The sequence below is a fragment of the Plecotus auritus genome (assembly GCF_963455305.1).
Source record: "Plecotus auritus genome assembly, chromosome: 6".
In the NCBI taxonomy this organism is placed as follows: domain Eukaryota; kingdom Metazoa; phylum Chordata; class Mammalia; order Chiroptera; family Vespertilionidae; genus Plecotus; species Plecotus auritus.
The window spans coordinates 142,691,690-142,709,495 of NC_137773.1; the positions used below are offsets into that span (position 1 = coordinate 142,691,690).

At 41.2% G+C, this 17,806-nt stretch overlaps 1 protein-coding gene across 2 annotated transcripts in view; it reads left to right on the forward strand.

Moving 5' to 3' along the window:
• Nucleotides 1–17,806, forward strand: part of PPARG (peroxisome proliferator activated receptor gamma) — a gene marked incomplete at its 5' end in the record, with an annotated part of 150,153 nt that overhangs the window by 87,711 nt on the left and 44,636 nt on the right. For both annotated transcript variants that reach the window (XM_080675107.1, XM_080675106.1), the window contains 2 exons: nucleotides 15,071–15,298; nucleotides 16,703–16,872. In XM_080675107.1, coding sequence (XP_080531233.1) covers nucleotides 15,079–15,298; nucleotides 16,703–16,872 — 390 coding nt within the window. The remainder of the gene's footprint in view (nucleotides 1–15,070; nucleotides 15,299–16,702; nucleotides 16,873–17,806) is intronic.

The following is a 17,806-nucleotide window of genomic DNA, read 5'->3' on the forward strand; positions in this document are numbered from 1 at the left end:
CTAAACAGCATGTGGCCATACAAGAGAAACAGAGAATGATCTCTAAAATTAATGATATATCCCCTTTGTTGATCTCAGTTGAAAATTTGCTATGAGACCTTCTGGCTTATTATAAAGGAACTAGAGGCCCAGTGCACGAAATTCATGCGCGGGGAGGCGGGGGAGCGTCTCCTCAGCCCAGCCTGCACCCTCTCCAATCCGGGACCCCTCAGAGAATGTCCAACTGCCAGTTTAGGCCCGATCCCAGTCGGACATACCTCTCACAATCCGGGACCGCTAGCTCCTAACTGCTCACCTGCCTGCCTGCCTGATCGCCCTTAACTGCCCCCCCCCCACCAGCCTGATCACCCCTAACCACCTCTGCCTGTTGGCCTGATTGCCCCTAACTGCCCCCCCACTGGCCTGGTCACCCCTAACTGCCCCCCCCACTGGCCTGGTCGCCCCCAACTGCCCCCCCTGCTGGCCTGGTTGCCCCACACAGCCTGCTGTTCAGTCATTTGGTCGTTCCTCACTAACCCCCCCCACCAGCCTGGTCACCCCTTATTGCCCCCGCTGCTGGCCTGGTCACTCCCAACTGCCCCCCCCCCCCACTGGCCTGGTTGCCCCATGCAGCCTGCTGTTCAGTCGTTTGGTCATCCCTCATTAACCCCCCTGCCGGCCTGGTCACCCCATGCAGCCTGCTGTTTGGTCATTACTGTGATGGTGTCCTGGATAATTTGCACATTCCTCTATTATTAGTATAGATTGCTATTCACGTCCCCTGGCCCAGCGCTGAGCAGGGAGGTAGCCTTACGTCCCTGGCCAAGTGCCAGGCTGAGAGGAAGCCTCAAGTCCCTGCCCACCAACACTGCAAGTCCCCGCCCACCCGCACTTGCCTCGCATGCAGCCTCCTGCTGTTTGGTCATTACGGTGTCCTGGTGTGATGACCATTTGCATATTAGCCTTTTATTATTATGATGTGCGTATTGGAATGCTTCAACCTCTGCCAAGGCTATCAATGGGAGTATCAATGGGAAATTAAACCACAGAAGCATTGGATTCAGTTTTTAATATAAACTAAGAATGAACATCTATTTTCTTATACTAAAGAAACAACTGACATACCTAATAATCAATTTCTTAAATATTTTCTTAATTTATGGTGTCCAAAAACAGAGGTTCTCCATACAGAGAAAGAACAATAGAATTCAAACCCCAGATCCAGTACATATTACCTGCATGACATTGGGCAAATGCTTAACCCTTTTCGGTCCAATTTTTTCAATCTGTTGGGTGGTAATAATAATTGCATATAACCCATAGGGCTGTCTATATATGTAAATTATACTGTTTATATACATATACATTTATAAATTATATGTATACCTTTATAAGTGACATATGTAATGGTTTTAAGGTATAGTGCCTCTCATATAATAAGTGCTTAAAAACTGTTAGCTGTTATTATTAAACTAGAGGCCTGGTGCACAAAATTCGTGCAGGGGGGGGGGGTGTCCCTCAGCCCAGCCTGCACCCTCTCTAATCTTGGACCCATCGAGGGATATCCAACTGCCCGTTTAGGCCTGCTGCAGGTAGGATCAGGCCTAAACGGGCAGTCAGACATCCCTCTCACAATCCAGGACTGCTGGCTCCCAACTGCTCGCCTGCCTGCCTTCCTGATTGCCCCTAACTGCTTCTGCCTACCAGCCTAATCACCCCCTAACCACTCCCCTGCCAGCCTGATTGATGCCTAACTGCTCCCCTGCCAGCCTGTTTGCCCCTAACTGCCCTCCCCTGCAGGCCTGGTCACCCCTAACTGCCCTCTCCTGCAGGCCTGGTCACCCCTAACTGCCCTCCCCTGCAGGCCTGGTTCCCCCCCAACTGCCCTTCCCTGCAGGCCTGGTCGCCCCCAACTTCTCTCCTGGCCTGGTCACCTCTAACTGCCCTCCCCTGCAGGCCTGGTCCCTCCCTACTGCCCTCCCCTGCTGACCATCTTGTGGTGGCCATCTTGTGTCCACATGGGGGCAGTCATCTTTGACCATATGGGAGCAGCCATCTTGTGTGTTGGAGTGATGACCAATTTGCATATTGTTCTTTTATTAGATAGGATAGAGGCCTGGTGCACTGGTGGGGGCTGGCTGGTTTGCTCTGAATGGTGTCCCGGATCAGGGTGGGGGTTCCTTGGGGCGTGGGGTGGCCTGGGTGAGGTGCCTGTGGTGGTTTGCAGGCTGGCCACGCCCCCCGGCGACCCAAGCAGAGGCCCTGGTATCTGGGATTTATTTATCTTCTATAACTGAAACTTTGTAGCCTTGAGCGGAGCCAAGCCTCCTGCGTGCTCCATGGCCACAGCCATTTTGGGGGGGGATTTATTTATCTTCTATATTTGAAACTTTGTAGCCTTAAGCGGAGACCAAGGCAGGCCAGGGCTGCGGAAACTTGGCTTCCTCCATTGCCAGGGGGCAACTCAAGCCTCCTGCTCTCTCCAGCTCTGTGGCTGCCACCATTTTTGTTGGGATTTATTTATCTTCTATAATTGAAACTTTGTAGCCTTAAGCAGAGGCCAAGGCAGGCCAGGGCAGGCAGAAAGCATGGCTCCCTCCATTGTTGGGGAAACCCAAGCCTCCTGCTCTCTTTGTGGCTGCAGCCATCTTGGTTGGGTTAATTTGCATACTCACTCCTGATTGGCTGATGGGCGTGGCTTGTGGGTATAGCAGAGGTACGGTCAATTTGCATATTGCTCTTTTATTAGATAGGACTAGAGGCCCGGTGCATGAAATTCATGCACTGGAGAGGTGTCCCTCAGCCCAGACTGCACCCTCTCACAATCCGGGACTGCTGGCTCCTAACCACTCACCTACTTGCCTGCCTGATTGTCCCTAACCACTTCTACCTGCCAGCCTGATCACCCCCTAACCCAGGGGTGGGCAAACTTTTTGACTCGAGGGCCACAATGGGTTCTTAAACTGGACTGGAGGGCCAGAACAAAAGCATGGATGGAGTGTTTGTGTGAACTAATATAAATTCAAAGTAAAGGAGCGGAGGGGAGAGCAAGAGAACTGGATAGAACAGCTGGATCCAGCCCGCGGGCCGTAGTTTGCCCACGGCTGCCCTAACTGCTCCCCTGCCGGCCTGATTGACGCCTAACTACTCCCCTGCCGGCCCAATCGCCCCCAACTGCCCGCCCCTGCCGGCCTGATCACCCACAACTGCCCTCCCCTGCGGCCCGATTGCCCCCAATTGCCTTCCCCTGATGGCCCATCAATGTGTTTCTCTCACATCCACGTTTCTCTCTGTCTTTCCCTCTCTCTTTCCCTCTCCCTAAAAACCAATGGAAAAATATCCTCGGGTGAGGATTAATAACAACAAAATAATAATAAAAAAGAAATGATGCCCTTACTGGTTTGGTTCAGTGGATAGAGCATCAGCCTGCGGACTGAAGGGACCCTGGTTTGAGTCCGGTCAAGGGTGCATGCCCTGGTTGCAGGCTGGACCCCCAGAAGGGGGCATGCAGGAAGCATCCGATCAATGAGTTTCTCTCATCATTGATGTTTCTATCTCTCTCTCCCTCTCCCTTCCTCTCTGAAATCAATAAAAATATATATATTTTTTAAAGTTACAGTGGTGTAGGTTTGCTTGTTTTGTTTTTATTGTGTCTTCAGACTTAAGCACTGACTGGCTTTCAAGGCCCCTGATTATCTGACTTTATCACTACTCTCCTTTACTCTTCAGTATAGTTTTATTTCAGTTACTCTATCCCAGTGGTCGGCAAACTCATTAGTCAATAGAGCCAAATATCAACAGTACAACGATTGAAATTTCTTTTGAGAGCCAAATTTTTTAAACTTAAACTTCTTCTAATGTCACTTCTTCAAAATAGACTCTCCCAGGCTGTGGTATTTTGTGGAAGAGCCACACTCATGTGGCTCGCGAGCCACGGTTTGCCGACCACTGGTCTAAGAAGTCCCACAGTAAACCTATTTAACCTTACTTGACTAGCATTTCCTAAATTTATTTGCCCACCAGAATTTTTTTCTTTTTCATTATTTTAAAAGGAACATCATTAACATATGTATAACACAGTTGGGGAAATGCCAGATAAGACTTAGACTTTCCTGGCTACAAAAGAGCAATTAAGCAATGGAATAAGTAAGCAAGAGAAGCTGTGTACTCTCCTTTTTCAGAGGCCTTTAAAACAGGACATCTGTTTTAGGCGTAGTCCTGTTTGAACAATAGGACTATACTGGTGTTTCTTCCTCTTCCTGTCCCCTAGTGGTAGCATTGGAGGCTTTTAGTCCACCTTTTACATGATTCTAGTACTTTGGTTATTAATAAGTGCAAAAATGACCACTATTACCAATAATTACATTTATTGAGGACTTATTCAGTGTCTGGCCCTATGCTAGATGCAGGAGACAGAAAACCTGGATTCTTAGCCTCTAACCAAATGTGGGCAAATCACTTTGCCTCCTTTTCTTCATCTGTCAAGTGAGGAATTTAGGTTATCTCAAAAAGGCCATTTCTGCTCTAATATTTCAGGATGATTTTTGTCTCTGGATAGCAGCTTTTAAAATGGGAGAAGAATTTTAAAATTCTGAGGTCAATTTACACTGCAAAATGATTTTCATGAATCAATAAGGAGGGGCTGGATAAATAAGTTGGAACTATATTTACGAGTTCTAAGGTATCAAACTGAAACAAATAAGATATTTTTTAAAATCATTTATGGACTCTGAGGGGCACTTCCAACAAGACTACTAAGTTTTAGAGAATATATGAAAGGCTTTTTTCCAGCACCTATTATTGTTGCACAGCTTAACACATCTGTCTAATGAAGCTTTTATTTGAGAATTAGTCTTAAAGGTATATCCCAGTCTCCTGTACCTGGGACATCAAATGTATTCATTTTAGAAAGTTAAGTGTGCAGCCTTGGAATTTTAAACCATCTGGGTAGGTAACCCAGCTCTACTACTCAGTAACTGTGTTCTTGGGCAAATTACTTCCAAATCTCTGCCTTAGTTTCCTCTTCTTTAAGGAGAATTATAAGTGTACCTACCTAAGAGGATGTTGTGAAGATTCAGTGGGATGATCCAAATGCTGTATTTGGCATAATACTTAGCAAAGATTTGGGGTTCTATTAATATTAGCTAATATAATTATTAAGGACATGCAGCATTTCCCCAGATATTCTAATAGAAGTTTTTCTTTCCATAAGGGACAGCATAAAACACCAAAGGGAAATTATATAGTTCTGGTGCTTGATTTTATAATCTAGCATCTTTTCTGACCTGCTGCTTCCATACTCCCAAATAATGCTGCCTTTCAGATTAGAGAAGTTACTTTATTTTTGCATATTGGTTGTATTTTTGTTTGAAGTGCTTTATACTTTGGAATATTGTGCAAAGTCTACTCACTGACTATAATATAGTTTAAAGCCAAGTTTGAAGGTCTAAGATAAAGGTCACATATTCATGTCCTTCCTCACAATGTCTGCCTAGAGACTTTGGCCTTCTTGAAACACACTGAAGGTTGTGAAATTGATAGATATACCCTGATGCAACACACTCCTATCACCCAGCTGGAAAGTTAAGACACTGTTACTTATCCCTGAGAAGGGCTGTTGTTCATCCTAATATTTTGTTCATTTGTTCTTTCATGGGTAATTGCATGAGTAACAAAAAACACCTACTCAACTTACAGCTTGGCAGAAACAGTAGCTTATGTTTTCTAGAGACAAAATTAGAAGCAGGCTCCCTGGACCCATCTCTAAGTCAAAATAAAATAGAATGTCTAGGGAACCACTGTGCCTCCCAGTAAACATGGTCCATGAAATAATATTGTTTAGGTCAAGATGTCCTAGAATAAGAGGAGCGGGAGAAGGAAGGGGGAGGGAAAATATGTATTTGAGTAATATGTTTTCATAGAAATGAACAAGCAAGCTGTTTTTCTTTCTTACTTTGTCTTTTCAACATAGAAAAAGCAAACAGACTTTGTAGGACCCTAATCTTCCTCCTGCAATTATCAAAAAAAGAAAAACTGAGTATACATTGTGGAGGGGAAGGATTTTAGCTTAAATTGTATTTTATTTATAATATTAAAGATTACCATCTTTTCTGGGGAGCTTAAGTCTTAGCAAAACTAAACCATTGAGAAAGTACCTTTATTCCATTTTCACAGCAAAAAATGAATACTTATCTACTTTTCTCTATAAAATATGCTCATTCAATTGGCAAGCATTTAGTGAACAACTGTGCATAGGACTAAAGGGAAAACAGAATAGTAGACACTGTCCTTTTGCTCCAGAAGATAAATCGAATGGTGAAGATATTTATCCAAATAATTATATCAGAGTTAAGAGACAAGTACAAAATGCTGTGGGAATACAGAAAATGGAGAGTATTCTTAAGTTGGAGCATTTATGGAAGGTTTCATGGAGAAAGTAGCATTTGGACTATTATGGGATTTCCCACTATTGTTGGAAAGACAGATGGGATTGTGAAGTGTAGCAATGAGGATGGGAAGAAGGTAGAGCAGCCTCAGCACGAACGAAGATGAACAGAGTAGAAAATGCAGAGCATGTTGAACGTGGTCAGAGTTGAATATGCCTAACCAACCGCAGGCTGTACCAAGAATGGGAGTGAGGTGTGAGATCACTAGGGGAAAAGATCACTAGTGAAAAAATTAAGTCAAGGACGTGTCAGGGAGTCTTGAATGCCAAGCCAGGACATTTTAATTTATTATGTAGGTCACAGCTTCTCCTGCTTTCCCACTGATGATATGCCCTTAGTAGAAGAAGACAGCAAAAACATAGCATTCTTGGGGGTGGGAATGAATAGGTGGACAATGAAACTGTTCTGTATGTTACTGTAATGGTGGGTACATGACATGCTTTGGTCAAAACCCAGAGAATGTGCAACGCAAAAAGTAAACCCTAATATAAACTATGGACCTTAGTTAATAATAATGTATCAATATTTGTTATCAATTTGTAACAAGTGTATCACACTAATGCAAGTGTTAATAACAGGGGAAATCCAAGTTAATAATAGGGGAAATTGTGAGTTTCAGGGGTGAAGGGAAGGGAGAAAGGGGAAAGGGTATATGGGAACTCTGTACTTTCTGTTCAATTTTTATATAAACCTAAAATCACTCAAAAAATAAAGTCTTTTTTATTTTTAAATCCTCACCCGAGGACATTTTCTTCTTCTTTTTTCTTTTTTTTTCCATTACTTCTTTTTTTTTAATTTATTTATTTTTTTAATTGTTTGAAGTATTACAAATAGTAGTACATATGTCTCTTTTTTTTTCCCCCATTGACCTCCCCCCGGCCTCCCCTTCCCCCCAGTACATGCCTTTACCTGCCCCCCCCCCCCACCAGTGTCTTTTATCCATTGGTTATGCTTATATGCATGCGTACAAGTCCTTCAGTTGATCTCTTACAGCCCACCCCCCAAAACCTCCTCTGCCTTCCTGCTGTAGTTTGACAGTCTGTTCAATACTTCTTTGCCTCTGTATCTATTTTTTTCCCCTTTTCTTTTCTTTAAAAAATCTTGCCTCTGCAGACTAGAAATAAACGTATAATAACAAAAAATGTTGGAGTCCCAATTTCCATGTCCAACAGTTCCGAGTCCCCGTTTCAGTGTCAAACAGTTCCTTAAGTGTACATGTCAGCAATGATATCTGGATGGTGGGCACATGGTGGCAATGCAGGTCCGACCCTCTCTGGTTTGGTCCTAGGCAACCTACTGCGTCGTCGCACAGCTGCTGACTGCTAGCGTGGCAAGGCGTCGTCAGCGTCTTCCATCTCTGGACTGTTTCTCCTCTTGTCTTCATGGTTGGACACACCTGTCAATTCCTCTCTGTTGCAGGAATCCACATGGTCTTGGAGTTGTTTTCTGAAAATATACAAACATATTCTCGACCAAAAGTTAATAAAGGAATCTTTTCTATATAATTGATTTGGGATCCTTTTTATTTTTGCCCAAACGATTTTTCTTTGTCTTATTTAGACACCATGTGTGTTTTTCATGGGTGTCTTGCTGTTAGCATTACAAATGAAAATTAATTTTGTAAAGTAAAAATTTTCTAGATGTAATTTACTTATAGGATATTTTTCCTTACATGATATTACCCTACTATCCCCCCTTTTTTTGATTAATGGAGGCTTTTGTAAATTTTATAACGCAGTCTTGATAACTTTAAATTTTAATTTTTTGCACAAAAATATGACTGCTTTAGTTTCATTGCATGTTCAGGAATTTTACCATGAGATGAACTACCAATAGAAATTTTAGTTAACACTTTAGGAACAGCTTTTTGTCCAGTACAATTAAATTTTCTTGAATATTCACTTATTTGAATTAGCCTATTTAATTTAATCTGAAAACTTATTATTTTACTGTCAAATTTAATACTCTACCAACAATCTTAGTTTACCCTGTAAATATTAGTGGAAAGGATTATTTGCATTCTTGAGTAGGCCCTGAGCATTCCTGGTGCTAGGCTGGATTTAGATATAGGGCAGCTGCTGTTGGCCAAGTCTCTGTCTGTTACCTGGGTCCCGATCTGAGCTGGGCGTGGGAAGCAAAGCAGCCATGGGAGCAGGAGACCTCCCTCAGATGGGGTGAGGGTTCAGGCCCCTGCAAGGTTGGGGAGGTGAGGGTCTGTGCCCCACCTCTGATGATCCCCAAGTTCTCTCCTGATGGCCCCTCTGCGACTGTGCCTGTCTTAGGTTGTTCCTTCTCTGAGGAATCTTACCCGTCTCTGGCTAGCCAGTCATCCTCCGGGGCCAAGCAGGGTGATGTGAGGTTCAGTTCTGTCTTTTTGGTAGCCTATGCCCCCGTGGCCCAAGGACATTTTCATTGATTTTTAGAGCGAGCGGGAGGAAGCGGGGGAGAGAGAGAGACCGAAACCTCTGGCATGTGCCCCAACTGAGGCTAAGGATCAAACCAGCAACCTAGTTATGTGCCCTGGCTGGGAATCAGACCCACGACCGTTCCATGTATGGGGACAACCCTCCTACCAACTGAGCCACACCAGCCAGGAAAAGTCTATTATTTTTTAAAGCCCTGGCTGGTTTGGCTCAGTGGATAGAGCGTCAGTCTGCGAACTGAAAGGTCCTGGGTTCGATTCCAGTCAAGAGCATATGTCCGGGTAGAGGGCTTGATTCCCAGTAGTGGGGGGCATGAAGGAGGCCGCCAATCAATGATTCTTTCTCATGTATGATGTTGCTATCTCTCTCTCCCTCTCCCTTCCTCTCTGAAATCAATAAAAATATATATATTTTTTTCTGTCAGCCCTGCCCTATGAGGCCCCTGGGTCTCAGTGTCCCTTTGTAATCGCTGCAAGCACCTCTGAGAGAAAGCCGCCCTCGAGTTTCGCCTGCTGCCAGACAGTCCAGTTTCTCCCCGAATGAGTCTGGGTTCCCAGAAACTCGCCTGGAACTGGAGTTCAGCACAGTCGAGAGCTTCTGTCTCCCTCCCGCTTTAGAAAGCCAGCAGCTCACTCAGCCATCCTTGCACTGAGCAGTCAGACCTCTCTGTGCACGCCTCTGGACCTCTGCCTTCCGCAGTTCCCAAGTCTGTGTGCTTTCTCTTTTCCTGACAGTCCAGATTCCCCCCAAATGAGTCTGATTTCCCAGAGTCTCGCCCGGGACTGGAGTTCAGCGCAGTCGGGAGCTTCCGTCTCCCTCCCGCTGTAGAAAGCCAGCCGCGCACTGAGCCGCCCATGCATTCAGCCGTCTGTCCTCTCCGTGCACGCGTCTCCTTACCTCAGCCTTTTGCACCTCCTCTGAGTTTCAATGTGCTTTCCTCTTTCCTTCTAGTTGTAGAATTTCCACTCAGCCAGCTTTCCTGTGGTTCTGGATGGTGTCTGTTTTGTCTTTTAGTTGTAGTTTTGATGTTGTGCGAGGCAGCAGTTTAGGTGTTTACCTATGCCGCCATCTTGGCTGTCTGCTCCGCCCTGAAACTCCACCCCATCCAAGCTGAGCACAGAGGCTTTTGCAGTTTTGCAAGTCTTGTCTCATAAGGCTGTCTCCAGCACAGAAGTTCTCCCAGCGTAGACACAGCTGATCCTCACAGCCAATTGGCCTGGAGGTCAATTCCTCCCAGTGATACCAACAACAATCAAGACTTAACTACAACAAGGCTGTACACACAGTCCACAAAGGGTTGCACCAAGAGTGTCCACCTCAGGTAACTGGGGAGGCTGAGCCACTGTGCCCTATAGGACACCTAGCACACAAAGCTACTCTCTACCAACTCAGGGAAGCTGCGAAAATGTGGAGACAAAGAAACAGATCACAAATGAAAGAAATGGAGGAAAGCAAACAACTGGATATAGAGTTCAAAACCACGGTTATAAGGTTTTTCAAGAATTTCCTAGAAAAGGCGGATAAATTTAGCGAGACCCTCAAGGATATGAAAAAGGACCAACTAGAAATTAAACATACACTGACTGAAATAAAAAATATTATACAGAGACCTAACAGCAGACTAGAGGACCACAAGAATCAAGTCAAAGATTTGAAATACAAAGAAGCAAAAAACACTCAACCGGAAAAGCAAAAAGAAAAAAAAATCCAAAAATTTGAAGATAGTGTAAGGAGCCTCTGGGACAACCTCAAGCGTACCAACATCAGAATTATGGGGGTGCCAGAAGAAGAGAGAGAGCAAGATACTGAAAACCTATTTGAAGAAATAAAGACCAAAAACTTCCCCCACCTGGTGAAAGAAATAGACTTACAAGTCCAGGAAGCGCACAGAACCCCAAACAAAAGGAATCCAAAGAGGACCATATCAAGACACATCATAATTTAAATGCCAAGAGCAAAAGACAAAGAGAGAATCTTAAAAGCAGCAAGAGAAAAACAGTTAATTACCTACAAGGGAGCATCCATATGACTGTCAGCTGATTTCTCAACAGAAACTATGCAGGCCAGACGGGAGTGGCAAGAAATATTCAAAGTGATGAACAGCAAGAACCTACAACCAAGATTACTCTACCCAGCAAAGCTATCATTCAGAATTGAAGGGCAGATAAAGAGCTTCACAGATAAGAAAAAGCTAAAGGAGTTCATCATCACCAAACCAGTATTATATGAAATGCTGAAAGGTATTCTTTAAGAAGAGGAAGAAGAAGAAAAAGGTAACGATAAAAATTATGAACAACAAATACATGTCTATCAACAAGTGAATCTAAAAATCGAGTATATAAAAAATCTGATGAACAGAATAAACTGGTGAATATAATAGAATCAGGGGCATAGAAAGGGAGTGGACTGACAATTCTCGGGGGGAAAGGGGTGTGGGGGGTGCAGGAAGAGACTAGACCAAAAGCATACACCTATGGATGAGGACAGTGCGGGGGAGGTAAAGGCAGAGGATGGGGAGGGAACCGGGTGGAGGGGAGCTATGGGGGGGAAAAAGAGAAACAATTGTAATAATCTGAACAATAAAGATTTAAAATATATATTTTTTAAATCGCCTGTTCATGAAATATACAAGTGCAATTTTTTAGGAGTTTCATATTATATCTTTAAAATAACATGAATTTTTATTCTATTCATGTATGCATAAATGGGTATTTTAAGATTAAAATTTTCCCAAAACTTTTCATTAAGATCCATGACCCATAAGGATATGATTCCTGTATTGAGAAGCATGGCTTTGGGTGACAGGGAGTCACTGAAGTCATGTTAAAAGCGAAAAAGCCCTGGCTCGGTTGCTCAGCTGGTTAGAGCATTGTCCTGTGCACCAAAAATGGTTGCAGGTTCAATTTTCTGCCAGGGCACATCCCTAGGTTGTGGCGCATATGGGAGGCAATGGATTGATGTTTCTCTTTCACATCAATGTCTCTCTCTCTCTCCCTCTCAAATCAATAAACATATCCTCGGGTGAGGACTTAAAAAAAAAAAAAGTGAAACAAAACTAAACCAGTAAAATGATGAGCAACCAATTTTACTTGCAACACATATTTTTTCATCCTTATTTTCATTTCCCAGTGTCTGTACAGAGGCATATACAGTACCTTTAACTCAGTGAACCTTTATTTTAATGAGTAGTTGATAAACCAACTTTTATGGATAGTGCAGTTGAAACAAGAGAGGTATATTTTGATATGAAAGTAATTTATACTAAGAAAAATGTGAAATAAGCCTGCTGAGAAGATGGGCAAAGTAAATGGAATGACTTGGGTTAGGTAGGTTTAGATGTATTTTATTTATTTCAGAGAGAGGAAGAGTGAGAGATAGGAACATCAATGATGAGAAAGAATCATTGATCGGCTGCCTCCTGCATGTCCCACATTGAAGATCAAGCCCGAAAGCCAGGCATGTGCCCTGACCAGGAATGGAACCCTGAACTCCTGAGTCATAGGTAAATGCTAAACCACCAAGCAACACCCGCTGGGATTTTTTTTTTTTTTTTTAAATTTTAGAGAGAGAGAAACATTGAAGTGAGAGAGAAACATGGTTCAGTTGCCTCCCATATGCAACCTGACCGGGGATCAAACCTGCAACCTGGGTATGTGCCCTGACCAGGAATCGAACCAATAACCTTTCTATGCATGGGACAACACTCAACTAACTGAGCCACACTGGGCAGGACTAGATATATTTTGAGACAAAGAATTCAGTTTGATGGTTTCCCCTGTCACTGAGAGCATAAACTTTTTACTAGATGTCATTGAGACCCAGTATGACCTTCAAGCTATCACCAGTGCACATTCCCCTTTTTGTTGTGTAGTGTTTACACTGTAACACAGATAACTTAAGGTTGTTTGGGTGCTTATTTATGTAGATATTCAGGCATGTGAACCCAAACTGTGCCTAATGAGTCCTCATGGAACCACTGAAGCACATTCATACGACTAGGCTCCTCATTTGTGTTTTCAAGGCACTTTGTTTTTCTTATGAAGACCACAACTGGAATCTTTAACCTCATGCAAAAATCAGCCTTTGAGAGTGAATTCCTTAGCTCTCTGCTTGCTGGGAAAATACAAGATACCCATTCCCAGATACCCTTAGGAGAACAGCCCTTCCTGCATAAACTATTTGCATCAGTGAGAGAATATATACAGAACAGGGTTTCTGGATCAGTCTCGAGTTTGAATTCTCTACTTACTAGCTGTTGGACACTGGACAAGTCACTGTACTTCTGTACTCCTAGCCTACCTATCTCTAAAGTGGGGATAATATCTTGGGTTACATGAAGTAAAAGGTAGAAGTACTACCTTTTATGTGCGAGGTACTCAAATATTAGTTTGCTTTTCCCTTTTTCCTACCTTTTATGCTAAAATTCCATCAATTTACTTAGTATTCAATAAATAAATGTTTAAGGAGCACCTACCATGAGCCAAACAAGCTCTTTGCTAGGAGATAGGGATATAATTGCAAATAAGACAGGTAAGCATATGATTTCAGGTGCCCTAGAATGTTTGAGCAATTCATTTCTTTGCCTCTAACTGCAATTTCAAATTCCCACACCTCTCTAATGGTATTTTTGACCAAGGAGTTAACATTTAAATACTTGTGACTACCCTTGCCTCAGTGGATAGAGTGTCAACTCAAGGACTGAAGGGTCCCAGGTTGAATTCCAGTCAAGGGCATGTACTTCGGTTGCAGGCAGATCCTTCAGGCACAATTCTCATGATCTCTGGCCCCAGGGCAGCATGTAGGAGGCAACCAATTGATGAATCTTTCTCACACATCAATGTTTCTCTCTCTGTGTCTCTCCCCTCCCTTCCACTCTCTCTAAAAAAATTAATGAAAAAATATCTTCACCTTAGGTGAGGATTAACAAAAAAATAAATACATAAATAAACAAACAAATAAATAAAATACTTGTGACTGCTTTTTTGGCACCACTTTAATAGTGAACTGGTTTCAGGTAAACCAAGTCAGACAGGTTCCCATTGCATAAAGGTTTAAAGTTTACCCACTTCAATCTCACAAGTCCACATTAAATAATTAGAACCAAAATCTCTGAGGGTTTTATTTCACTTACTGTGACCACAAAACATATTTAGAAAAATGCATGTGGCATCTTAAGCAGGCAATTCATGAAACAAGTTATTCTGTGGCCTTAGAATCCATATCAGTATTTTTATCTTTGTGTGTGTATTTTTTTTATGTTTCCTTGTTTTCATTTTTGTTTTGTCTTGGAGGTGGTTTAAAATGAATTCTGGGCCAGATTCTCATTTTAACATTCCCTCATTGATATTCAAATATGTTTCACATATCTCTAACCTCTTGTTCTCAATATGGGGAATGCTTTCTCCTCTTTAAGGAAAACTGTATACACAGAAAACATAAATATTTGAGTGTTTTCATAACACAGAAGGGATCTTCTCTTTTTTTAAAGATTCATTTTTGTATTACTTTAAGAATAAAATTGTTATAATACAGTTAAAGAATACATTCTTTATGTATATATATTTTTATTGATTTCAGAGAGGAAGGGAGAGGGAGAGAGAAAGAGAAACATCAATGATGAGAGAGAATCATAGATCAGCTGCCTCCTACACGCCCCACACTGGGATTAAGCCTGCAACCCAGGTATGTGCCCTGACTGGGAATCGAACTGTGACCTCCTGTTTCATAGGTCAACATTCAACCACTGAGCCACACAGGCTGGGCAAGAATAAATTCTTAACTAAATTTAATATACCAACTTTCTGCACAAAAACATTATAAACATTAATAGAAAAGCAAAATTTTCATCCTAAAGAGAAAACTATTTAGGATCTCTAATTTCAAGAAAGTAAATTTGTCCCAGAACTCTATGCTCTTTAAAAATTAACAGACTTGATTGATGACCTTCTATAGAAGATAATGAGGGCAGGGCTGTCTGCAGGACATTTTCATGGGGTACACTATACATGTTGATACTGTTAAAGGGTTCTTTACTGTGATATCCAGCTAAGTGATGACTTTCTTTAGTAAAACAAATTGGGCAGCACTAAGAAGGTGGTTATGTTCTCTTCTCCAGATGAAATCACATTACCAAATGTTCTTTCAGTTCCCTTTCTACATATCTTTAGAGGATTGCTCTGTTCTCCAGGACCAACTTCATAGCTATGCTTTTTTCCATTTCAGAAATTACCATGGTTGACACAGAGATGCCATTTTGGCCCACCAACTTTGGAATCAGCTCCGTGGATCTTTCCGTAATGGATGACCACTCCCATGCCTTTGACATCAAGCCCTTCACTACTGTTGATTTCTCCAGTATTTCCACTCCACACTATGAAGACATTCCATTTGCAAGAGCTGACCCAATGGTTGCTGATTATAAGTATGACCTGAAGCTCCAAGATTACCAAAGTATGATGTTTATTTTCACTTTACAGATTACTAAGACTAGCATTGGACTCAATAACACTGGAGTAAGATCTCCAGAGACTAAAACTCTATAGAGAAGACATTTACCATTAATTTATTCATCCACATATCCATGAAATATTAGGTATTTATGATATACTAGAAAGGAAGGCAGTGTGTTAATCCCCCAGAACATTCTTTCCTTTTGTCCCTTCTTCCTTTCTCTCTTCTTTTTTCTTTTCTTGGTTCTTCTTAAGAGCATTATCCAGTATGATTATATTGCCAGTTATATATCAGGCTAAGAGTCCATCACCCAAACTTTGAATTCTTTTGACTACTTATAAGTTAATAAGTAACAGCTTGCTACCGTATTATCACCAAATTACTAAATTATAATCCAATTTTTTCTAATTCTGCCATTTGAGAAGCTTACACTGAAACCTAAACTGGTAAGGGAATTAAGCCTGTGGTTCTGTGACCCTCCAACACCCATAATACTAAAGCTCTAACAGACAACATATTGAGACAATTAAGGTTATTTTATAAATAACACAAATTTAAATTTTGACAAGTTGGTCTATTGATAAATCTTCATACCATTAACTCAACTCACATCAAAACATCAGACTCAAGAAAAACTAAAACTGCACTTTCCAAGATGAAACAAATTTCTATGATTCTATTTCCTTGATTTTTATCTCTTTGTTTACTGATATGCTGGTTTTCTAAAGCCACCACTATGTAATTGGTAACCATTACTTGACAGTAAGTACTTCCTGTATTTCTAGTGTGTTTTTTTTTTAAATAAATCATATACTTGGTTATATTAATATGTGTAGTTTTCATTTAGAGCCTAATAGGGAAATTTAATGGCCCTAATCTTAACCAGTGGAAAAGTAGTGCTTAATTTCCACAGGTGGTTTCACTCTCTATCAAAGATCATTTTATAAACCACCTTTTCTGACTCAACACTGATGGTAACCTGGTCTCTTATTTTTTATGTTCCTTCTGTGTGTCTTTTGCAAGAGTGGTTTAAAAATATTTCTAAAATGCAACATTTAAATTAAAATACACAATTTAATATTGTGAAAATGCCAAGTACAGCATATTACGTAGTAAAATAACCTTGATTGTCTCAAATACTATACTAGTATATGGGGTGTTGGAGGGTCATAGAACCACAGGCTTAATTCCCTTCCCAACTTTATTTATACAGGTGAAGCTCAAAGATGCTGTGACTTGCCCATGCTTACCAAGCCTACTTCTATGTCTTTTCATGTTCCATAGTGGTTCTACACTTAAATAATAAAAATACAGCATTAAGGTATACTGTAGTGACTTGCCCTATTGCCTTTTTAGTATTGTTTTTCATGTAATAATGATCTGCTCACATTTTTCTATACACAGATGCAATCAAAGTGGAGCCTGCATCCCCACCTTATTATTCTGAAAAGGCTCAACTATACAATAAGCCTCATGAAGAGCCTTCCAACTCCCTCATGGCAATTGAATGCCGTGTCTGTGGAGATAAAGCTTCCGGGTTTCACTATGGAGTTCATGCTTGTGAAGGATGCAAGGTAAAAAGTAATTTTCTTCTTTCTTCAAAGAATTTGTTGAAAATGTACCTATTATTTCATTTCCTTTTGCAAACACATGACAAGGAATTGAGATAAAATTGTCAAACTTGTTTTAAAACCCACTACTCAAATAACATAGTATTTGAAAACCTAATAAATTAATAAAAGCAAAGTTACTTTGCCTCACTTTTCTTCCTCCAGATTGGTTCTAGAAGGCACTGATCTAATTTAATCCTTATATCTTGCAGATTTTTTTTTTAAGTGTTTTGATCAAGGGATCAAGGCAAGATACTGATGAACTGGCCCAAAACCCAGATTTCTGAATTTTCCAGTGTTGTTTTTTCACTGTACCATGTAATACTTTATATATGTAAGGCTTGACAGATCTAATAGATAAATAGATAGGTAGACAAATAATCTTTATTTGAGTCTTAGAACAGTCCTATAAGGTTGAGCTTATATATGGCCCTAACAGATGTAGAAATTATGAATTAGTGAAACTTTCCCATGGTCATCCATTAGTAAATGGCAGAGCTAGGACTCCTAAACCAGTGCTCTGTGTTTTCTTACTCAGCATCAATTGAGTCATGTATTATTATGGGCAGGTAAAGAAATATAACTATTTTGGGAAGGAGATACTATTTCTCTTCACCTTTTTTCTTTGTGAAAAGGGGAATTTTGGAAAGTTCAAACATTTAGTAATATTATGCCTAAGCATTAAAAAAAAATGTTAACCAACTCATATTTTCACATGTAGTCTTTTTAAATAATTAATTTTAATATACTAAGTGAATAAAATAGTAATAGAATAGTTTTTATTTTTTAAATATATTTTTTATTGATTTCGTTGAGGAAGGGAGAGGGAGAGAGAGTTAGAAACATCAATGATGAGAATCATTGATCAGCTGCCTCCTGCATGCCCCCTACTGGGAAT